This window comes from Maniola hyperantus, chromosome 23, assembly GCF_902806685.2.
Source record: "Maniola hyperantus chromosome 23, iAphHyp1.2, whole genome shotgun sequence".
Taxonomy (NCBI): domain Eukaryota; kingdom Metazoa; phylum Arthropoda; class Insecta; order Lepidoptera; family Nymphalidae; genus Maniola; species Maniola hyperantus.
This window is the reverse complement of record NC_048558.1, coordinates 9,887,789-9,912,803: the sequence shown is the minus strand read 5'-3', so window position 1 is coordinate 9,912,803 and position 25,015 is coordinate 9,887,789. Positions and strand designations below refer to the sequence as shown.

At 40.1% G+C, this 25,015-nt stretch overlaps 1 protein-coding gene across 2 annotated transcripts; it reads right to left on the bottom strand.

Annotated features, from left to right (window-relative positions):
• Window positions 1–1,745: 1,745 nt before the first annotated feature.
• LOC117993160 (zinc finger protein 473-like) lies at window positions 1,746–13,799 on the bottom strand. 2 transcript variants are annotated; one of them, XM_069506579.1, is made up of 12 exons: window positions 13,598–13,799; window positions 13,431–13,534; window positions 11,843–12,093; window positions 10,508–10,650; window positions 9,852–10,024; window positions 9,412–9,496; window positions 8,450–8,570; window positions 7,791–7,911; window positions 6,694–6,930; window positions 6,169–6,303; window positions 5,513–5,671; window positions 1,746–3,034 (listed from the first exon to the last, which is right to left on the bottom strand). In XM_069506579.1, exons 1-12 carry the CDS (start codon window positions 13,703–13,705, stop codon window positions 2,842–2,844), a joined length of 1,830 nt encoding a protein of 609 aa, XP_069362680.1. In that variant the 5' UTR covers window positions 13,706–13,799; the 3' UTR covers window positions 1,746–2,841. The 2 variants fall into 2 exon arrangements, with proteins under 2 accessions (XP_069362680.1, XP_034836796.1); XM_034980905.2 differs by lacking the exon at window positions 1,746–3,034 and adding an exon at window positions 4,608–5,011.
• Between the last annotated feature and the right edge of the window lie 11,216 nt (window positions 13,800–25,015).

Sequence of the window (25,015 nt, the reverse complement as noted above, 5' to 3'; positions counted from 1 at the left end):
TCCAATATGCATTTTAATGACGGACAGCGCCATCTTGATGTGATTTAGTAAACTAATTATTTGGTTTGGTATAAATTTTCAAATTGGCAGTCAACGTGGGGAAGACTGCCGCGATCCTGTTCGGCATCCGGAAGCCTTTACGTCAGCTCCAACTGCGAGGGCAGGGCATAGAGTGGCAGACTTCGGTGTGCTACTTGGGGTGTCGCATCGACAATAGCCTGAGCATGATCCCCACTGTGAATCACGCCGTGGATCACGCCAAGGCTGCCGCGTCGATGCTGTACCAGATCCTTACCTCAAGCATCTCACTGAAGACCAAGCTCCGGATCTATGGAGCCTATGTCCGCTCACGTCTGACGTACGCGGCTCCTGCCTGGTATGCTCTCTGTTCAGAATACCAGAAGAGCCGCTTACAAGTCCAGCAGAACAAGTGCCTACGCATGATCGTAGGAGCGCCGAGGTACGTGAGGAATGATGTCATTCATCGCGACCTCAAGACGCCCACCGTGGAGGAGTACGTCCGTACACTTGCGCGGCGCATGTTTGCGCGCGCGGACTACGGACCTTACACACACCTTCACGGCATCGCTCCGCTGACCATTCGACCACCGACCGGGCGTCCTCTGCCTCGGGAACTCCTACGACCGCCACCACTAGCGTGGCACGCAGGAGATCCTAGCGATGATGATGACGACGCGAGACCCACCGGATATGACACTATCTCCGCGCGCGATGGCCAGCCTATCGTCTGCAGCGCGGAGATCTCCACCGGACCAGACACCACCCCCGTGCGCGACGGCGAATCTATCGCCCGCAGCGCGGGGAACGCAACCAGCCACGAGGCCCCAAGCCAAGATGGCGGGCCCTAGCCAGTGAAATTCCGGCTAGAAGACCAACACCGGGGTAACATGAATACCCCGCGCCCTACCCGGGTAAGGAGGCTACGCCTCGAGGCCCGTACCCCCGCTTGGCCTTCGGCCAACCGGAGAAGACCCTGTCGTCGCATAAATTTTTTTTTTGCGATGTAGGTATCCTAATTACAAATTCATGGTCTTCGGATTTAGCTTTAGTTGTGCTATGTTATCTGCCAAACATGACTGCAGGTAAACGCTGACACTGGAAAGTACCCTATAGGTTTTGATTCCCACGATTTTACAGACACGACGGACAGGCAAACTTACCAAAATAAACCTGTGCCTACATTGCGGCAAGGCTATCTTGGCGCGTGGAGAAAATCGGAACAAACGTTGCCCTCCTAAGCCTTTGTTCTCCAAAAGCGCCCCCCTGTCAATGTCATTCAAGTGCCAAGAGAGCCTTGTCGCACTGTAAATCGTACCCCATCATTATTTCCGAACTGAGAATTGCAATAACGACGCAAGTAACAACAAATAGAACCAACTATTATAGTACGCCATGGAAAATGGGTTAGGGGACCTACCAGTACCAGTACCTCTACACTACACCCTACACGTAAAGTGAGGAAATCGTTTGTTCTCGTCTATCTCATGGTGGGTTTTAGATAAGTAGGTCTTTCAAATAGTAATAATAATATTGTGGATGTGTAAAAACCATATTTCCGTTTGCGAAGTACTTATAGATACTAATATTTGAGAGCTAAGTACACGTCGATCCGTTCCGATATGATTGAAGGACAAACCAACAAGCAAACACTTTCGCATTTATATCATAAGTAGTGATATGTCAGAGCTGTCTCGCAGGGCAACAATAAAACAAATAAAAGGTACTTATCGTTTTACATTCATTTATTAAAACAACTCTCAATGAGCAACACATAGGTACTTTACAACTACATAGTATCATAATATTTGCCCTTATCATACAAATTAACATAATATTTAGGTACAGTATACTTTCAAACATTTTATACCAGAATTCATGTTTATTCTACAATTTATCCAACTCGTATATTACTGGTACAATAAATACAAACACGGGATCGTATCACAAATTGAGGCACTTGTTAGTACGTACTATAACTACGTACATCATTTATCAATTTATCATTTCTTACAAGTAAACCTAAGAGGGACCATACAAGACCATTTCATAATATGTAGTAGTAAAACAATACTTGAATAACTTTCTTTGTCACGCTCATAATCTGGATTCTGGACGCGTGTGAGAGTGACAGAGAGTTTTCACGACGTTTATTCATGGACACTACACACGCGCATTGTGTGGATGTGTTGCACGTGCCACTTGCTAGCCACAGAAATCCTAATAACAAGGCACTAGAAACGCTGTGTATAACCCGTCGGAAATATCTGAGAACCTGGCTTAGTGACGTAATGCAACTCGCTTACGTTGGCAACACTACTGGATAGGCGAAAATGGGCGAGCTGCGGGAAAGCGCATTCCAGACGCAGATATTTCCGACGGGTTGTACGTGTGACCTTGTCGCCGTGCTGAGGACGAGGAGTGAGGACGTCGCCAGCGCACCGATGTGCGAAGTTGCGAACAGATACAACGATGTGCGAGGCAAGCGAACGTGACGCATTTGCAACCTTAACGCGCTAATCCTACGCCTTCATTCTGTCTGCACAGCATTGAGCGTTAATGTGTTTACGTGTTTTTTATTTATCTATAGACTAATGCTTGGCTGAAATCAGACCTACCTGGTGGCAAGTGATGACGCAGCCTAAGGTGGAGCGCGCTTGCCTAGAAGATGCCTATTCACTCTTGACTTGAAGGTACCCATATTATAATTAGAGGGAAAACTGATGTTGAAAGGGCGTTCTAAATCTTATCGGTTCGAATTAGAAATGAGGAGGCAAATCGCTTCGTGCGTATCCGTGGAGTTTTGTAGAAAAATGTCGGTGATTACATAGAACTTGCTTGTGTATAGTAAGGCGGCGACACGCGTTCTGTATAGTTTGAAGCGGTACACATCCGCGCCAACGCCTCATCATCAGGATGAGTGTGGTGCTTGTCTGCGGCTGTCGCGGCCGCTACGAGCGGACACGACGGACGCTTCCAGCTGCGACTGTCTTCCGTGTCATACACGAGACTGCTCCTAATATAGGTCTAGATTAGCAGACTTCACACATCTTTGAGAACATTCGGGAAACTCTCGGGCATGCAGGGTTCCTCGCCATGTTTTCCTTCACAGTTAAAGCAGATGGTATTTAATTGCTAAAACACTCAGAGAAGGGAAGCACCTCTTACTTTAAAATTAAGAGGTTCGTCCCCCCCGGAATCGAAACCCCGACATTCGAAATGGGAAGCGGACGTCTTAACCAATCGACTATCACGGCTCTTTGATTGATAAAAGATTAGTGCAACAACAATATCAGATGCGTTGGGGACAATTTATTATACTTATTAAAATAACTAGCTTATGCTCGCGACTTCGTCCGCGTGGACTACAAAATTTCAAAACCCTATTTCACCCCCTTAGGAGTTGAATTTTCAAAAATCCTTTTATTAGCGGATGCCTACGTCATAATAGCTATCTGCATGCCAAATTTCAGCCCGATCCGTCCAGTAGTTTGAGCTGTACGTTGATAGATCAGTCAGTCAGTCAGTCAGTCAGTCAGTCAGTCAGTCAGTCAGTCAGTCAGTCACCTTTTCCTTTTATATATTTTCAAAAATCCTTTCTTAGCGGATGCCTACGTCATAATAGCTATCTGCATGCCAAATTTCAGCCCGATCCGTCCAGTAGTTTGAGCTGTACGTTGATAGATCAGTCAGTCAGTCAGTCAGTCAGTCAGTCAGTCAGTCAGTCAGTCACCTTTTCCTTTTATATATTTAGATATGACGAGGTAATTTTAATAGGAAAATTCGTTCTGTTCTACACATCACCACCACTCACCACAGAAACTCTTATATACAAGAAATCCACCTCCTTGGTGATTTTCAAAATTCCATTCTGAACGAAAAAAAATCAAGGGCGGCGATGATCACTTAACGTCAGATGACCCGCCTGCTCGTTTGCTCGCCATTTTTATAAAAAAAACGAAGCGACGCCGTGGCGTGTAAGCTAGTATTAAAGTAAAACACCGACGCGCGCACTTGCACCTCTTTTCCATTTTGCTTCACACAAATCTGTACGTTACGGAATGGGGATAAAGTTCAGTATACTTTGGAACATTGAAGAAGTCAGCGCTGCGCTTCTACTCTGCGCTAATGTGCTTTGAATAGAATAGAATAGAATAGAATAGAATAATGTTTATTCGAGGTATATAGGTGGTACATGGTGTAGGCAATATCGTCCTGTACAGCAGTGCAACACCTCGAACAGGTAGGCCACTCAGCTTGTGTTGAGACGTCGGGCCCCTCAGACACAAACCTCTAGAGCAAATATCTGAGGTACCAAATGCCCCAACGCTGATTTTCAGTGACCGCCTTTTAAATATTACCTAAACGTCAGTGGCATAGAATATATAAAGTTGGCGAGTAAATGGATAAATAAAATGAAATAAAGTGTTTACAGTTTTTAAATTTAAAGTGATATAGGACATAAAAGAAGAAATAAGAAATAATACATTGAAATAGATGTTGTAAATTGTAAGAATAGGAAAATTGTACGATAGTTTTTTTTTTTTGTAAGTATAATAAAGAAAAAATAAAATAAAATAAAATTGAGCCTATCAATACACAATGGTACTACTAACTTTGAGAGTATTGGCATCCCCTTCCTACCAATGTAATATGCAAAGGACGAGAGTACAGTCTTAAATTTAATTTAGAACTGTCGAGCCTTGTGACTTTAGCGACTTTAGCCAGTAGCGAGCCTTTTGTTTAAATTTGTAATGCACATTAACATTTAGTGTCTTTAAATTTAAAATTCATGTTCCGTCCTTTTCTAGCAATGTTAAAAAGGACGAGATGCAGGTACACTAAATTTAGTTTAGAGTTAAACAAGAGAAGCGACGCGGACGCCAATATCTAAGTTATTGTTGTGACAAATGGCAATGTGGTGTGACGGTGACGTCTGTGTGTGTGTGTGTGTGTGTGTCGCGCTGCGCCTCGCTGTTACCGCGAACTGAGTCTGCAACACAACATACAGATAATCTATATATATAAAAGGAAAAGGTGACTGACTGACTGACTGACTGAATGACTGACTGACTGATCTATCAACGCACAGCTCAAACTACTGGACGGATCGGGCTGAAATTTGGCATGCAGATAGCTATTATGACGTAGGCATCCGCTAAGAAAGGATTTTTGAAAATTCAACTCCTAAGGGGGTGAAATAGGGTTTTGAAATTTTGTAGTCCACGCGGACGAAGTCGCGAGCATAAGCTAGTATATTATATTATATTATATTTTAAACAAGCTTCTGAAGTTATATTAGAAAAGTTAAGTAGAAATTATCAGAAGTCTCTAAAGCATATTCTTAGTCTGCATCGTTAAAGAGAAGTGCAGGTCAAAATTTGACGAAAAAGATATATGAAGCAAACAGTATGCTATGATATAGGTAAAAGCTTCAAGCGTTGCTTGTAGTTGTATCAGTGAAGAGATAAATAGAGAACTATAGTATAATTACCTGTGGCAGGTGACGAGGGGCGGGTGCGGCGCTTGCGGCTGGCTGGCGGGGGTCGGCAGGGTCACGCAGGCGCTCTTGAGGTGCATCGACAGTAGCCCCTTGGCCACGAAGCCGCGCCCGCACATGCCGCACGAGTAGGGGCGAGCGCCGCTGTGGTACCTGCCAACAGGAGATATTCGGTAGAGATCCGGTTCGAAGGACCAAAAAATATATGGGTTGTAAAAAAAAAGAGCTTTTAAAACGTTTTAAGGTACAGTATGCTAAGTCATTTTAGTTAGATTACAACTGGTTTATTAATATTGTTTATTTTAAATGAGTGGTTATTGATGTATTTTTCGTACATTGGATAGTTACTAGTTTCATTTGAAGCCAGAGTCAAAATATCTAAGTTTGTAGACACTACACACTTCTTACCAGCTTTTCTCAGTAGAAGCCTGCTTTCCGAACCTGTATAGAATTCTGAATATATCATAAGTGACCCCATTAGCCCACATTTTCAACTAGAGAAAGCAGTGATTTTATGCATCTATGACCTACACGCTTTAAACACTTGCTCAATGTTTGCAAGATTTGTGCGTGTTTACGATAGTCGCTGTATTATGTGTCGTGTTGTACAGTAATGTGTAGTGTCGTGTAGTGCTGTGTAGTGTCGTCACCTCTCGTGTATGACGAGCGTGGATCGCTGCGAGAAGGCTTTCCCGCAGTGCGAGCAGACGTGCGGCTTCTCTCCGGAGTGGACGCGTTCATGCAACGTCAGGTTGCATTTCTTTACGAACCCTTTACCACACGTCCTGCAATACACAACATAATAATGTAGTGAAGTTGTTCGTCGTCCAAGGTAGATGGCGTTAGTAGCAGATTAGTTCACGCTAGAGTTGCTCAGCGGCACTCAGCGGGCGATGGAAAGTGTTAGTTTCTCCACGCGGTCAAATCAGAAATGAGATCCTGAAGAGAACCGTAACTGACAGTTCAATGGCGAAGCTGTAGTGGCAATGGAATGGGCAGAGCACATAGTTCAAAAACCGACGTTTCGATCCCAAGTTGCGGGAATGGCGACCTCGCAACGGAAAGCGCAGGGTTGGAAGACCCCCCACACGTTGGATAGACGACACTAGCGGTAAGCTTGACTACAGAACTCGATTGCGAAAAGGTAGGTATTATGGTGTCTGTCACCGACTCACTTGCACACGTTGGGCTTGTAGCCGGTGTGTATGCGCAGATGGAACTTGAGGTGCTCGCGCGACGACAGCGCCTTGCCGCACACGCTGCACAGGAAGTTGCGCTCGCCCGAGTGCACGCGCAGGTGCCTGCGCAGCGAGTTGGCGTGCGCGAACGTGCGCTCGCACACCGCGCAGCGCAGGCGCAGCGCCCGCCCCGCGGCCTCCGGGTGCGAGCGCGTGCGGTGCGACAGCAGGCATCTGCGGATCGCGGCCCGTTGTCGCATCAAAACGTGTCTACCGTTGTCGCATCAAAACGTGTCTACCGTTGTCGCATCAAAACGCGTCTACCACACCAAACTCATAAATATAATAATCACTACCATTCCATTTTTAATACAGTACGCGGCAGTAGATAATGTACATCGACCTTTAGAAAGAGATAGCGGTTTTGTAGACAAAACGTCACATAAGTATGAGTGACAGAGGCAACGTTCTACAAAGCCAAAATCTCATTCTAAAGGTCGATGTACATTATTTTCTGCCGCGTAATGTAATAGGGTATCTATATTGTTACATTACAATTATTATAAATGCGAAAGTGTGTTTGTTTATTGGTTTGTCCTTCATCACGCTACCACAGAGCAATGTATCAATCAACGTGATTTTTTGCATGGATATAGTTAAAGAGCTGGAGAGTGACATAGGCTACTATTTATCCTGGAAAATCAAAGTCCCCACAGGATTTTTGGAAATATAAATCCACGCGGACGAAGTCACGGGGGTCAGCTAGTAGCTCATAGATATGATAACACACAATATACAGCGTATACACTTATATTCTCAGTTACAAGAATATCAACGATCTACACGATAAGGGTAGTTTGAGCAAATAAATATCACTCGATTTAACGGTGAAGGAAAACTGTTATTACTGTTAACTGTATTGTTGAGGAAACCTGCATGCCTGACAGTTCTCCAGCGTGTGTGAAGTTTACGAATCAGCACATGGCCAGCGTGGTGGACGATGGCCAAACCCGTCTCATTCTGAGAGGAGACCCATGCTCTGTAGTGAATCAACAACGGGTCGATGATGCCCCGATGAGACCTTTCAAACTCACCTCATATACACAAACCCCTCAGAGCACACGTCGCACGCAAACCGCTTCTGCGACGCGTCCGCACTGGCGTCTTCCGCGCCGTCGTTGTCCGCGCGTAGCTCCTCCGCAGTGTGCGTCAACCCTGACAGTCACAAGCTCAAGCTTTACTTGTCGTTATCATCGGGTAGTCACAAGTCGCCCGACATTCTATTACGACCTTGCATACAGTATGGGCCAACACATTAAGCAGATTTTTTATAACAACTTAAATGCGGCTTTATTTTTTTCGACTTAATGAAAAGTGAACATTTTACAGCACACTTTTAGACAAAAACCGAGACTGGTGTTTGCAATTTGCAGCCCAAATACGCCGTAGTCTGCGTCAGCGCTGACACAGATCTTTGACCTCACACCATTTATATATTTTTAGATAGGTACCTACTTGTTAGGTGTTAGTTAACCTTTCATACAACATACTAGCATTCATACAAAACTGTTATATACTTTTACATATCGTGAAAATTCGTAATCAAAGTACGGAGGTCGAGCGTCGCGCTCGGGCACGCTTCCCCCGCTACGTCGAAGTAAGTGAAGCTCAATTTGAATTGTTATCAAGAACAACACGGCGCCTTTTCTCTGCCGGTGTGCGTTGCGCTGAAGAAGGACAAGTCAGTAGTCACCATGTTTGAGTATCTGGTAGTGGTCGCGGAAGGCGCGGAAGCAGACGGCGCAGTGGTAGGGGCGGACGTCGCGCGCGTAGTGGCGCCGCCAGTGGGCCGCCCACTGGGACGCCGCCACCACCTGCATGGAGATAAAGGGGTTAAGGGATTAAACTGAATTCCTTTCAACGGTTAAGAGATTAAACTGAATTCCTTTCAACGGTTAAGGGATTAAACTGAATTCCTTTCAACGGTTAAGAGATTAAACTGAATTCCTTTCAACGGTTAAGGGATTAAACTGAATTCCTTTCAACGATTAAGTGATTAAATTGAATTCTTCTCAATTGTTAAGGGGTTTCTAAGTTACGCCAATGTATAGGTATAAATCAATCCACGAAGACGCGCCCCACTCTTTTCCGCAACCGCTTACAGTGCAAGTGTGCAATGTAAACTGCAAGAATGTGAGTTACTGTGCAAGAATGATCATTATTATTTAATTAGAACGGCCATAAAGCCCAATTAAACTACGAGTTCTAACTAACATAAATATACTTACAAAAATTGTAAAAATTACAATTAATAATAAAGTCATGTTTAAAAGCAAAATTATAAATTTTCACAAAAGTGCAAGATCTGACCCATGAGGTCAGCCCATTTGTCATAGCGCCATGTTTTGTACGCGCGAATCATGAACGAGATATCACGAGTCTCTGTTGTTCTTGTGTTTACATTCTTAACGTCAAGCAATAAGGTCTGTATTTCATTGGTGTACATTAAGCTTTAGTCTGCGTTGGGTTGCTTATAAAAGTGGTACTGTACATCAGTCCGCGCCGACCCCCCACTAGGTGGACGGACGACATCAGACGAGTCGCAGGATGGCGGCGGCGCAAAACCGTGGCGTGTAGAAGCCTCTACAAGAAACCAATGTCCATTGTCCAGCAGTGGACGTGTATCGGTTGATGATGATGACATCAGTACATTACCTTCTGACAGCGCAGACAGCGCGGCGAGTCCCCCAGCGCGGGCGGCGGCTCCAGCTCGTCGGCCTGCACCTTGCGCGCGTGCGTCCTGCGCACACAACTACAGTCACATACACACGTTACCTTCTAGCGCGATGTAAACTTCTTACACAATGAACAGCGCCATCTATGTTCTATGTTACCAACTAAAAAGTTTTTATACAAAACATATTGACGATTTGAAGCACAGTTACATGGAACAGTCAGCAGTATGTGCAATTCACCGGCGAGTGAACTTTACTTGTGGTTACGTCGCGCGTCGGATACGAGCACGTTACAAGTGTGCGTGCATGTCGGACCAATCACACATCGCACGGTTAGTTTACCTTACTTATACTGATACGACTTTAACAAATGCAAGAACTACATATCAGTTTATTGTATAAGATGAGGCTAAGACACACTGGTAGTGCAGCAGCAGCTCGGGCCTCGTGCTGCACTCCTCGAAGCACATGCAGCAGCAGTACGCGGCCTCCTGCTTGCACTTGACGGCCAGCAGCTCCACCTTGTAGTCCAGCTCCTGCTTCACCACGACCGAGTCGTCGAAGCCGTTGTCTGTAAGTACTCGGCCGTTTCCCTGCAACACAAGTTAATAGCATTCTATACCTCAATTCATCATCAGTAACCCATCGCCGGCTCACTACCGAGCATGGATCTCCTCTCACAATGAGAAGGGTTTAACCATACTCCCAATGCCAAGCTGGCCAAGTGCGGAACGCCAAACTTCACACACCTTTGAGAAGATGGAGAACGCTCACGATTCCTCACGATGGTTTCCTTCACCGTTAAAGCAAGTTATAATGTTTGCTAAGTGAATTGCTTAAAATGCACAAAGCCCCGAAAAGCGAGAGCAATATATTTATTTATTATACCCTTTATTTGTACCACTACAAGAAAAAGAATAACAATACAAGAACAGAAAACAGACAAAAGGTGGTCTTGTCTGGAATCTCTACCAGGCAACCTTGGGATTAGGAAAATGTGAGGAAAAATAAAATGCAGGTGGTGTCTAATTATAGTGTTTACACTATAATATTATTTAAATAGTTGTTGAAATAACCTTAGGTCTTAGATCCCAATCGACATGTTTCTCCTTCTTCTTCCTCCCTCTTTTGACCTCTTTAAGTTCTCCGTTCCTAGTGTTGGGCTTCCTGCCTCTCTTCTTCTTCTTAAGCTCTATTAGTAACTCATCTTCACTGTCATCTAAAAAAAGGAAAAGTAAAGTAATTATAATAGAGCCTCAATAGCTCAACGGATAAAGGAGTGGACTCTGAACCGAAAAAGGTCGACAGTTCAAACCCCGCCCATTTCACTATTGTCGTACCTACTCCTACCACAAGCTTTACGCTTAGTTGGAGAGGAAAGGGGAACATTAGTCGTTTGACACGGCTAACAAAAAAAAATTAAACAATCTGTTACTATTACAGTGACAGCCCAGTGGTTAACACATTGGCCTTCCATTCGGCAGGTCAGGGGTTGCATCGACATGCACTTCTGACTTTTCAGTTAAGTGTGTTTTAGAATAGAATAGAAATAAAGTTTTACAAGTACTTTGGAATCATCAAATGCATCTACCACTGGTGCGGAATGCCTTTCCTACCGAGAACTAAGCAATTAAATATCACTTTCTTTAACAGGGAAGATGTCCATAATGTTCTCAACCATGTGTGAAGTCTGTCAATCTGCACTGGGCCAGCGTGGCAGACTGGCAGACTGGCCAAATCCATCTCATTCTTAGAGAGAGAAGACTCATGCTAAGTAGTGAGTCAGCGATGGATTGATCTTGATGAGGACTGTTTGTGCACATATACACAAAAGTAGAAATGGCTGTGCCGGGAAGGGATGGGAGGTGTGTCCTTTTCAGAGACTGTTTCAGTTTAGAGTGGTAATTGTACTCATTCTGGGCACATCTAAATTTTAGAGTATTCACACCCTCTTCTTACTAATGTAATATGAAAAGGACAGACACAGTTTGATAGTGTTAAATTTAATTTAGAGCCATCAAACCATGTGACTTTAGCTGCCAGTCGCGAGCGAGCCTACTGTTTAAATTTGTAGCGTGCACTAAAATTTAGAATGTTCAAATGTAAAATTCATGTTTAGTCCCGTTTTAGCAATAGTAAAAGGAAAAAGATGCAGATACTCTAAATTTAGTTTAGAAAAAGAAAACAGAATTGGCAGCAATGAGTTGTAGAAGCCGGCCCTAAATTATTGCTAGTTCACAGACGCACTGTAGACAATAGTGTGCACAGGGTTCCACCGTCCCTAGGGCAGGCATTCATTTGTTAGGTTACCTATTTCCTAACTGTCAACATAATAAAGTATTGAGCTATTTGAACTTGAGTAAGCAGTGCTTTGATGCCTTAATGACCTGCACGCCACTGACTGTACTGACCTGAAGGCAGATCCTGTGAAGCAAAGTCATCCGAGTCATAATTCTCTTGCTTAATACCACTTGGCGACACAGAAGGCTGCGGGGAGCTGACAGGCTCGGGCTTCACCTCTCTAGCAACACTGCCAACGCTGTCCGTCTGTGTGCTCTTCTCAAGGAGCTGCACCGGTGCCGGGGGCTCCGTGTCCTGCTTGATGACAGTCAGGTCAACTGATCGGCTCACCGGGATATTTGCTTGTAACAGGCCTTTCAATCTGAAAATACATATTGCACCCATTAATAGTAAATCAAAGTAATACAAAAATCGCAATTAGGGTTTCCAGAAATGGCTGACACAAGGTGGCATCACTGAGATGTCAAATCCAGGCGCCAAAGCTATTTAACATAATATGTATGTTTTGACAGCAGTGTCAAAATATAAGAAATCTTATTGGTTGATGAATCACTCACTTAAATGGTGCCAAATGGTGGTGTAAATAGTATTGGAAATCCTCATTATTGAGAAATTGTGTTTAGTTTCACAAATAAGACTCATTCATATTCTTCAGACTCCATCTACATTGTGAGTTTTGTATTATTTTGGTTTGTCATTATCTAAGGGTGTAAGTACTAAGTACATACTCATTTAGTACATTGGCACAGATTCCATAGTTTTTCTATAAACTAAATTTAGAGTATCTGCATCCTTTTCTTTTTAACAATGCTAAAAAGGGACAGAACATGAACGTTACGTTTAAAGATTCTAAATTTTAGTGCACGCTACAAATTTAAACAGTAGGCTCGGGACTGTGCGCTAAAACCACGGGTTTTACCATCAAAAAATTAAATTTAAAACTGTCAAACTGCGTCTATCTTTTTCATATTACATTAGTAAGAAGGGGATGCAAATGCTCTAAAATTTAGTTGTGCTCAGAATCAGTACCATTATAAGTCAAAAACCATAGTTAGAATTGTGGTTTATTTTAACTTTCATGGACAACCAACCTAGTACCATTCTACAGGAGCTGCAACTAAAATATTAAACATCAAACCAAGAGCAATCAAATAATTTCCATATGAATGCACGATTGTATACTATTTCAATATTTGCCTACCGATAATAGCTCATTAATATTAAACTCGAATTATACATATGATACATATCATTACCTCCATATCCTAATATATGATTTATGATTTATGATTTATTTATTCATTTGCTTTCATGGTTACATGAAGCCCCGTTAGGGCATTGCAAAGTTAGGTACATTAACAATACATACATGCTAAATATATAATTATTATACAATTACATGCAAACTACGTGTTACATTATTTTATAATAGATTTTATCATGTAATTATATATGATTGAATTGTAAATGACAGTATATTTAAATTTTGTCACATACCTCACCAAAGTTAGGTAAATGTTATTATTAAATAAACATCTTTATCACAACTAATTTTGGTCGAAGATAAGATTGACTCTTCAACATTGAGCATGTCAAACTTTGTTGTTTTTATGAATGAGCCATTGTAAAGATATGCATGAGTTATGAGTATCGTAATTGTAATAAAACCCAAAGGAATGATCACGCGCAAAGCGGTACCTGTTTTGAACTTCGATGGTCTCGTTGCAAAACTGGTAAAAATCGTTCACTTTGCAGCTGCACCGGTCGCAGATCTTCTGAGGAAGCTTGTCGTCCCTACAAACCTGCCGAAGGCAAACCAATTAGGCCAAATATCGAACAATAATAAACACAAAAATCCCTCTTACCTTAATTGGCAAGTACAGCGACATTTTTACAAACAGAGCATTCTCGTCATCGAAAATGTAATTATTAACAAACTTTGAGGAACAGCATAGACGACAAATATCGTCCATTTTCTGAAAAAATATTTAGAAGAATAAAGTTTTATAATAAACACTCCATCCACGATGTTTATTCTCTGTCGTACGGAAAATGACAGTTCGTGGTTCGGCCCAGTGTTTCCATATGTAAATCGAGAATTACCGTGTTGAAGGGTTAAAATTACGGTGTTTCTAGATTAAATTACGGTGGATTAGCTAAAAGAATACCGTGTAAATTACCGTGTCATTTTTAAAAGAAAAAAGTCACGAATTTTCTTTTTAATCAATTATTAACATTAATCTGAATCCGACTCTCCTAGCATAGCAATATCTTTTTCATAAACGGATTTATTCATATTAATATTTTGTTAAATCTCATTAATTTTACATTTCACTCCTTCCTAATTGCTTGAATAAGGACGAAAATAGATTGCTGAGATTTGATGCTTAAACCGAGAGCAAGAGAAATGTTGCCATTACGAAATATGCTAACGTGACTGAGATTCGTATTTGTATTACGCAGTATATTATGAATTTTTAACGTGATTTTTGTGTTACGGTGACACGGTCAAGGTAATGGCTATATTACCTTGACCGTAGATTAGGACTGAATTACGGTGCATCTACGGTAATTACCGTGTACATGGAAACACTGGTTCGGCCATTTGTCAATAAAGGTCTTCGGTGGACAGTGTTGCCAGTTGCTTCTTGATTATTTGTGGGCATTAAGAGAGACCTAAATTTCAAAAAGATGTATAAATGTATGTTGTATATGTAGATATTTTACCAGACTAGAGTGGGTGGAGAAGGCAGGCGCGACAGGGGCCTGCGCCAAACTTTTGATTAATGAACACAACGTTTGTAAAGTTAACTTACTCCAGTTAAATTGCAAATATTCAAAACATTGTAAACTTGACTTTGCCGTTTAGCGCTCTTTATTCTATTTTTATTTCTTTTATTATATTTTGTTTAAAGAGGGATACTTCTCGCTACCCATATCCATAATATATTATACCTTTTACCTATCTACCTTGTTGAACTCAACATTAGGTAGTTACCTATGTGTAATGGTTACAGTCGTGCCTAATGCATATTCATCATTACGACGAACATTATTTAAGAACAAGCCTTGATAAACCTAGGCTAGCTAGATCACGCAATATCATCTGAATATTATTAAAACGGTAAAAATTAAATGTCTTTACTTGGGTTGGGCTTATACTTAAAGAAATAAAATCGATAGAATATTAGCTATCTATATATATGTTAATGAAAAAGGTGAGTGACTGATTGAATGACTGATCTATCAACGCACAGCTCAAACCACTGGATGGATCAGGCTTGCAGATAGCTGTTATAATGTAAGCATCCGCTAAGAGAGGATTTTTGAAAATTCAATCCCTAAGGGGGTGAAATTTGTGTAGTCAACGCGGACGAAGTCGTGAGCATAAGCTAGTATTCTTTATTATAAATCTCTAAAAATAACAATTTTTTTAACATGTGTGATTTTAAATTTCGAATCCGATAATGTAAATGGTAAAATCAGTAAAATAAAATAACTTTTGACTACCTACCTAAACATGTCCAAATTCCAAAATCATTCATTCAATGAGATATAATATACCTACCTACTTAAGTAGGTATTTAGATTCATAAATATTTAGATTCAAATAAAGAATTTCAATCAAGTTGATGTAAATTATTGTTATTAATTCATTAAACTGCATTAATAATTAAATACATATAATATGATTAGGTAATAAGGTTATGTATTATTTACCCATGTTCCAGTAAATTACACTTAGGTAGGTACACAATCAATGGAGGTTTTCAAATGAACTCTGTAATACGAATGAAATCCATACTAATATTATAAATGCGAAAGTGAGTGTGTCTGTCTGTCTGCTAGCCTTTCACGGCCCTTCCGTTCAACGGATTTTGATGAAATTAGGTACATATATAACTTGCATCCCGGGGAAGGACATAGGCTACTTTTATCCCGGAAAATCAGAGTTCCCACGGAATTTTTAAGAACCTAAATCCACGCGGACGAAGTCGCGGTCATCATCTAGTAAGAAATAAAATGTCATAACTAACATTCAAAAATAAATCCCTACGAACTAGCCGAACTCTCAATAACTTTTACTTACTGCCTACACTTCAAATGCTGTTCCTAGATTCAATTCTGCCAGATTTCCTTTGTAAGTACTTAAGTAGCAGGAGTCAGAAAGAACAGTGTTTTAAACAGTTTTGGAGTAGCCAGCGTAAATAATTGAATTTATAAAATTGGTCTTGTTAAGATAGTTTTCCTGGTTTCCACTGAAGTGAATGCGTATGTACTTACTGTCATAGTGTGAGGGTGGTTTGAACCATTGACCTTTAGATTTCAGGCCCACCCTGACCGACGCTATTGAGGATTGTATGAGTAAGAGTGATAAGACTTTGGAAAGCTTGCGTTGCGCTGTGATACTCGTAATGAAAAGCCTGTAGTCAACATAATGTAGTCAACACAATGCCGACGTTGACATGACGACCATAATGATGGTGGATGGTTTGATGCAAAAGTAGGTACTATACTTTTGCATCAAACCTTTTACTTAGAGCAGTTTGTATAATTGTTATTATAACTATATTTCAGATCGGCATACCGTGACTTCCTGAAGCGAGTTCTTTTCGCGCGATAGCGGGCGATAACCGTCGACTGCCACTTATCTTTATCGTGCGCCTTCGACAAATAAAGTGTAAAAAAACGAGATAAACCCAAGTAGGTACCATTGTGGCTGACGTGACGTTGGCTTCAATTTCACTCGCTTCTCTTTCTATCGACAATGACATGATGGTAGATACTTACTTGAAATCACGATACCGTATAAATAAATACATAATTATATCGTACTAATCATTGCGTAATTTCGAATTTTCATCGAGATCAGTTTAGCGGTTTGACCTTGAAACTTGGACAGGCAGATAAACATGCTCCTATTGCTTAGGTATACGTAGGTACTTATTATAATTTATAATATTAGAGCTAGCTTTAGCCCTCGGTTTTAGCCTCCTGAAATTCAGGTAAAACTGTAACTACATTTGGTTCTGCTGAATGAAAATATACCTAATGAACCAAATTTGATCATCCTTATACCTACGAGTATTTCAGTAGGTATCCAAGTCTGACTAGGTATAATAGTTAAGGTGAAAATTGGTTATCAAACGATAAACATAAAAAGATTCCGACGAATTGAGAACCTCCTCCTTTTTTTAAAGTCGGTTAAAAAGAACAGAAATTCATAATTTAGAGATTTGAAGCCAACAAAATTTACACTATCAAGGAGTGGCCGATGCACCTATCTGGTGATTCCGACTCGTTGGGCCCTGAGATCCATTACTGATAGCCACACCTGAACCTATTTTTCAATTTCTTATCAAACAGGTCTCTGATAACACGCAATATTTCACACACACAGGTTAAAGTATGATAATTTTAAAGGTTAACAAACTAACTTGGCAAATTCAAGCAGGTGATCAAAGGAATATGTTCAAGTAGACACCTACTTCATAAATTGTTGCGGTGCCAGATGGGCAACCAGGAGACAATGACCACTGCAAAACAAGTAGGTACCTAGGTTATTTTTGGGCCACCATGGTGAACTATGGCCAAAACCCTTCTGCTCAGCTCTGTACAGAGCCAACGATACGTTAGTCATGAAGATGATGATAAGGTAATTCTTACAAGAGACCATTTTTTATTCAGAAACAAGTTAGCCCTTGACTGCAATCTGGTGGTAAGTGATGAATTGATGATGCAGTCTAAGATGAAAGCGGGCTAACCTGGAAGTCCATGTCTTTATGCATATTTAGCAGTACAAGGGACATTACGACAGAAAATAAATTCTTTTAATACTTTTAAAAACTTTTTATAAGCGTAACATATTCTGTTACTAAGTTCTAATAATACAATAGTAAGTACTTAGTAGTAAACTAATAGGTCACTTATTTCCCATGACCTTATTAACAAGAACTTATCGTTTGATGCCACGTGTACTTAGCTTTTCGAACGTAGTTTTAAAATGCATATGGGTGGTTTGATCTGATAAATAATTTGAAGTTCTTTTATCTATTTATAAGGTACATAATTATAAAACATTGCAATTACTGACTGACAGACAATACACAGCTTGAACCGGTAAACTTAAATTTGTTTTTTTTTGTAGGTACCTTAACAGTGCACTAAGAAGGGATTTTAGAAATTTTAATCTTTAAAAAATCTGGATCCACACAGGCAAAGTCGAGCCCCGAATCATTTATATATATTGCAACTAGCTTCTGCCCGCGTGGCCTACGGGAAACAAATGGCATTTATTTTTTCAGAAACTAACATTATAACATCAGGACGCGCACTCTGAACAGCACCAAATAACACATATAACCTTCCAACCCCCATTTCAACCCTTTAGGGGGGGGATTTTCTCATAGTCGTTTCTTGGATGACACCTAACTTCAAGAAAAAACCTACTTTCCAAATTTCAAGTAAATAATATACCTAGTAATTAAAACTTTCCCATACAAACTTCCATCCCCTATTTTACCACCCTTATGGGCGAATTTTCCAAAAATCCTGAAATACGTATTTCTTCATTTGTAACCGAAAACCCAAATACCAATTTTCATGCAAATAACTTGAAAAATTACGGACTTTCATACAAACTTCCATCCCCCATTTAACCCACTTAGGGGTGGAATTTCGAAAAATCCTTTCTTAGTAGATACTTACTCTTTACAAAAAATAAACCCTCCAAATTTCATGTCTTTAGGACCAGCGGTTTAGGCTGTGCGTTGATATAATTATATGTCAGTCAGTCAGGACTTTGAATTATATATATATAGAAGATAAAGACGCATTCAACTAGCAGAAATAAATTATCTAATATATCTCTATTAATCTTAAGGAAAATTTGGAAGAACAAGAAATACCTTATCTAGCAGGTATATTCCATTCCATGACTCCTCTTTATGCAAACATTTGCTCAAGTGGAATTTATGAAAATGCTTTTTTTAGTTGAGGGTCTACTTTATGGAGAAAATCTACAAGCGAAATGTAAAGTTTCTATACTAGAACCAGTGATTTAAGTTGTATGATGGTATACATATATATTATCAGTAGGTATACTTGTACATAGATATGTAGCAGTCTTGTTCAGACAAATCTAGTAGTTGAGTGTGTGGTTTGCGTACAAACTGTAATCTATGATGTGGTGTTCTAATTATACACTGATTACAATTATTACTCGAGAACGTGCGCATTTTAATTACTGATAGATTAGCTAAATAGGTCTTTTTGTAGACAACTGATAATAATAAATCATACACCAAAGAAGAAACAGTGGACTGTGTAACTGGAGGTAAGTAATGACTTAAGTAGTAATAATTGTAAGATTAACTTCAAGAGTAGCCATTAGAAGCATATTGTAAGAAACTAGCTTATGCTCGCGACTTCGTCCGCATGTACTACATAAATTTAAAACCCCTATTTCACCCCCTTAGGGGTTGAATTTTCAGAAATCCTTTCTTAGCGGATGCCTACGTCATAATAGCTATCTGCATGTCAAATTTCAGCCTGATCGGTCCAGTAGTTTGAGCTGTGCGTCGATAGATCAGTTAGTCAGTCATTCAGTCAGTCACCTTTTCCTTTTATGTATATATTTAGATTACAATAATTCGTTAAATTATTTACAAGGTTACGAAAAATTTTGAGACTATACCAACTAATTATTACTTCCAAGAGTTAGGATTTATATTACTGGCCAATTGAATAGGTTCAATTAAAGTATAAAAAATTAGATTCAAAGCGCATTAAGCTTAATTGAATAAAGGACTTTTCTATGGGTAAGACTTTTATTATAGTTAACAAATAAACTATTAATAAACTTAAATCTAAAAAAAACAACATTAAATTAAAACTAAAATAAAATAAATTAAATCTAAAACGTCGTCGAGACCAATGCAGCGAGGCTTTGTGTCCAAGATGCTGGCAGCATTACCCCTTTGGATGGCCAAACCAATTCTTTGAACAAGATAGCTGCCAGCTCTCGGGTCCCCGGTTGACTCGATAACTCTTTTCGAAATTTCCTCAAAAAGAGCTCCAGCCCCCGGGCCCCACGGCCCCAAGGTCTCCACACCAAAAGGCACGAATATGAAGCTCCCATCCAGGTTTTCATATTTGCGCCTCTTGGCCTGTTCGGCGCTGATGGCCGCTGCACCCGCCATAGAGGAGGTCGCCTGAATGTGGGATGCAGCTAAAGTGTCTACACACGTTGCATCCCAAACAAGCGACCTGCCCATCTTCCACGGTACGAGCGTCATACCATCATGTCTCTTGCCATCGCTACGTGCCAAACCAATAGGTTCTAGTACAGCTGGCACATGGGCGGTGGCAATGGGACCTAATAATAATAAAAATAATAATATTTTAGGAAGTTCTAGAAATGCATTTTCTGTGCGCGTTTTTGTCAAACAAGCCAACAAGATTTCTAAGCCTTCCTTTAACCCTTGAGTGTAATGTAAATTACCTATGTAGTTGCTCCTAGCCTCAGACTCGAGCATGCTATGCGTCAAAAGCCTGTGATAATACCGTTCTCTAGGAATTCAATCGTGCTTACGTCAAACATAGGTACCTACCTATCGTAAAAGTTCTGCTCTTGTTGTTATCTTCTACTTCTTGGTATGTATTATATTATTAGAATACGTAAGTAGTTATGTATTTTTCAAATATTTGGAAAAAATCTGTGATTAAAATAACTTTTGATTTGTAGGAGAAGGGATAAGGAAAATAATGCTCTGGAATATAATTTTTTTTTGTAACATGCTATCAAGATTTGTTCAATAGTTAGGCAATGAGAAGCTCTAAACATGATTTCGCTATAGTCCCTTGTCTGTATAATTTCTGTAGGTACCTGCGTTCTTTACAATCCTAAACTTCAACATTTTAAGTATTTATAATTCCAAGAGATATGCGACAAAGTCCGCAAAGAAATATGAACAATGATTAAGTATTGTTGGAGAATCCGTAAGCATACGTTCTAACGGAGGACGGTTGCTGATTGCATAGAGAGGCCAAAGGGCATTCGTACGTTGCGTCAGATGTTGCGGAGCGAAGCTCGACGACAGCCGGGAAACATATTATCGCTGAGCGTGAAAACTGAAATCAAGTATTTATAACTGACTTCAAAAAAGGTTCTCAAAACTAGTAGCAGTATTAATTTCATACGAGGTAGCTTTTTTTAAGTCTCTGCAAATAAATAAACAAGCACCTGAAAAGCAAGTCATGTTGTTATGTTTTTTTCGAAAGAGGAACTGCAAATTAGTCTCTTACCTGATTTTTTATAAGTATTAGATACTATATTAGATTCTACTGAAAATAATCAGAAGAAACCGGTGGTAGGTAGAGTTCCTAAAAGGGTGTCTCCCTATGTCACATAGGGGGACTTATATGTGCAAAGTCTCAAGTTTCTAGACCCAGCGGTTTGAGTTGTACGTTGATATGTCTGAGACATTGCCGAATTATTATAATAGAAATATCTCCCTGATATATTACGCGACCTCAAACACGAACCCTGGAAGCAGGGAACCTTGAAACATTTGATAAACATAAGATGAAAATCGATACGACAAACTTGCGAGTCAACTTTGCAATCTAGTGAAACGAGCACACACGCCTCTGAACTCTGGCTTAACTTTAACCCACATAACAAAGTTCAATGTAAACACAATACGGCGAAGTTTCCGAAGTTCCAGTTCACGGCCGCGAGGCGACGGCCGGCGTCGCGCCCTCCCCTCCGGCCCTCTGCGGCCCTCCCGGCGCCTCCGAGCCTCCTCTGCCGCCGCCGACACCGCCTCGGCCGCCCACAGCCGTCTGCGATTGTTGGACAACTTCTCTTGCCACAACACTTCTATCTTGAAATACTATCATGAAATAATATGAAAGGAACATATTAAATACTTGTCTTAAGCCCTGTTTGTTATGGGTGTTGATCCCCATAAATTGTAGTATTTAAAAAACGTTGCTGGTAAAACCACATTCAAAAGGCCAAAATAACTTTAAAAATCCTTGCTAAGTATGATAATCTAAAACGAATGTCGATTTCCTAGGCCACAGTTATAATTCGTTACTGTATTGGTAAGTTTTTATGATAAACTCCCAATTAATATTAATGTAAGATGGTGATTACGGCAAGAATAGCCGCTATTTCGGCCTTCTCGGGCGCGTTTGGAACCCTTGTTCTAATAGCGATAATTTTAAGTTAATGATGCACTTAAATATATTAACTTTCAGTTGTAAAAATAAGTTCAAGATCCCAAAATCCTACTGCAATAAATGAATTTTGATTCTATTAGGTACTCTTGCTTACAATATGTGTTAGGTATTCTGAATATGAATGAATACGCCACAGAAAAAAGATGACATAGTTAATATACTTAGTAAAAACTTTTTTATTGAGACACAAGTTAGTCCTTCAGTTTGTCTGCAATTTCACCTGGTGGTAAGCGATAATGCAGTCTAAGATGGAAGCGGGCTAACCTGGAAGGGGTATGGCAGTTTTTAAACTCCATGCCCCTTTGTTTTCTACACGGCATCGTACCGGAATGCTTAATCGCTTTGCGGCACGGCCTTGCCGGTAGGGTGGTAACTAGCCACGGCTGAAGCCTCCCTCCAGACCAGAACAGAAATTCAAAAATTATAAAATTCCAAACCCCTGTCAAGAATCGAACCCGGGACCTCCCACTAATAGGACCACAGTGCTTACCACTGCGCCAGGAAGGTCGTCGAGATTATTTATTGCGAGACCAATATTAATTTATAGAATGCGTTAAACCTTTTTACTTACCTACTAAAAAAATATAAGACAGATCTTTCTATCGTCATAACTAAAATAGTTTCTCGTGGAATTCTGTGTAAATCTGGCATTATTTTGCTGTTTGAAATGATAGTAAGTATTACACCTGTCTATAAGTGTTCCAGAAAGCACACACCTCGTGCCTTATCAAATGACACCGTTTGATATGCGCCTTTTGCGTTTGCCACCTTATCTATCATGTCGAAATTCTTCCACGTACTATCATAATATACCTATTGTAGCTAACACATTTTATATAATATCACTAAATCATCATGATTATGATTATTTTCTTCAATTCATTAATAAAATATGTTCGTATATTTATTCATCGTTATACGTGTAATAGGTGCCAGAGAGACAAAGTCTAAGTCAAATAATTTATTCAAAATAGGTAATAAATTAAAGAAAGAAAGAAAGAAAAACGTTTATTTTTAAGGCTGTACCACACATTACCAGCTAGACCTGGTTAGGTTATCCCGGCGCCTCTAATACTTGAGTAGTTAAGTCAAAAGACCTCAAGTAGAAGAAGCGCCAGAATAAAGTATGTCATGTGTGGCACAACCCGAAAAAAAAGGTCCCTACTCAGCATAAATGCCATATGTCTTGCACAAGTACAAAACATACAGCGCTGGTTTTCAGTAGGAACCCTGATTCGGGTGGCGCCACGGAATTATACTTTTTGATGGTCGGGTGTTGGATTTGTAAGATGATAATATAGTGGCGATAATTATTACACGAACTTAAACTAAAGCTACGAGGGTTCCAAACGCGCCCAGAGTTCTACATAATGTTCTCCAAGGCGTGTGTAGTCTGCCAATCTGCACATGGCCAGCGTGGTAAACTATAATTACAGAGCTATAATGGCCAAACTCTTCTTATACTGAGTGGTGACCCGTGCTCTACAGTGAGCCAGTGATGGGTTGATCATAATGATGATGATGATTAAGATGACACATACTATAGTCAGGTCAGTTGTATGTCTTTGATGGAACCCATATTATGCCGTAGCATTTTCTGTTATTAGTTGACATTCAAACTCAATTCATTTATTTCGTCGCTTAATATGAAAGGTCAACTCTACCAGCTGTTTATACTTAGTGACTCTACCACTGGTTCTTCTTCAAAGTTTTCTCTTTTACTTTTTCTTCTGTGATTCTATAAATAGTTAGTAAGAATTTTGGAGTCTTTAGAATAGGAACATGATTAGAAAGTTAAACATACTTAAGTTAAATTGATTAGTATCAATTATTCGAAGTTAAAATACAATTCAGTTTTAGTATAAAATCTCATCGATGATCAATATATTTTGAAAAGTATGTAGTTACTTAAGTAAGTAATTTGGGTACTTAGTAAATTACTTTATATAAATATTTTTGTAGAATACTATCGATAAGACTTGGTCTGTATGTGATATGTATTTAAGTAGCCACGTTATCACGATAATCCTTTTGTTATTAAGTACTATGATAACTGAAACTTTTGATTTCTGTACAAAACTAATTACTATCTACTTACTATTTAAACTAAGTATTTAGACTATAAATAAAAAATTGTACCTACGTATTTGAAACCTAGTTTTAACTTCCAGTTAAAAGGTGCAAATTGCAATGGAAAAGATAATTTGAACCCACATGAAACATTTGTTTGTCAGAGATAAATACAATTAAATCATAATAACCATAAATCAGCTCGAAATGTGCTCGCCAATGAGAAAATAGTGAAATTATCTATTGCTGACGAGATACAACGTAATTAAAGGTGTATTTTCATAGTAAACATTCAGCCATTGTGATGGAGCAGTCGCTTGGAGATAACGGCCGAATGGTGGCGGGTCGGCCGCTAGCAAAGCGCCGGGTCGGTGCTGAAGCCCTACGGACGGCGTCATCGGGTGTTCGGAACCAGCTTATCGTCAATATATTGCCGATTGGTGGGCTGAAGTGTTTGCGCTGATATCGGCCCGCGAGGACCAATCGATTCCCCGTTTCATCGAATCTTATCACAATCATGGTGGACATTGGTACCTCTTGTCAGTCCCCTGATATCGTATCTGGAGATATCATCGAGTGTATAAATATGGGACCATCGATCGATCGGGTCTCTATCGAAGTTTGCGCGGTGATTAACATTGACTATATTTATTTAAATTCATAATTCAGTGCCTTTGGAGTTCCTGATATTTTTGGTAACCGGGACTGCTGGCACCCGGCTTGTAGTCCGTTACATTTCTCTTCCCTGTGATTTAAAACACGAAAGCTATATAATTTCTAATACCTACCTACAAAAATTTTGCTGTATATTCGCTGACGTGGTACTCTTGTAACTAATCCTCTACATTTAATTCAGTGCTAAAATTTAGTTAAATCATCATTATTATTTTTTCAAGTGATGCGCATGTGATGCGTGTACTTATATTCGAATGTTATTTCAGTAGGTTGTCGAGTGTCACTGTAAA

What these genes read in the sequence shown, in the direction of transcription:
- LOC117993160 (XM_069506579.1), bottom strand. Translation starts at nt 13,705, where the DNA reads ATGGACGATATTTGTCGTCTATGCTGTTCCTCAAAGTTTGTTAATAAT. An exon ending in GAGCTGCTGCTGCACTACCA is followed by an intron (nt 9,497 to 9,851) that starts GTGTGTCTTAGC and finishes TTGTGTGCGCAG; the next exon opens with GACGCACGCGCGCAAGGTGC. An exon ending in CCCCTCGTCACCTGCCACAG is followed by an intron (nt 3,035 to 5,512) that starts GTAATTATACTA and finishes GACCTATATTAG; the next exon opens with GAGCAGTCTCGTGTATGACA.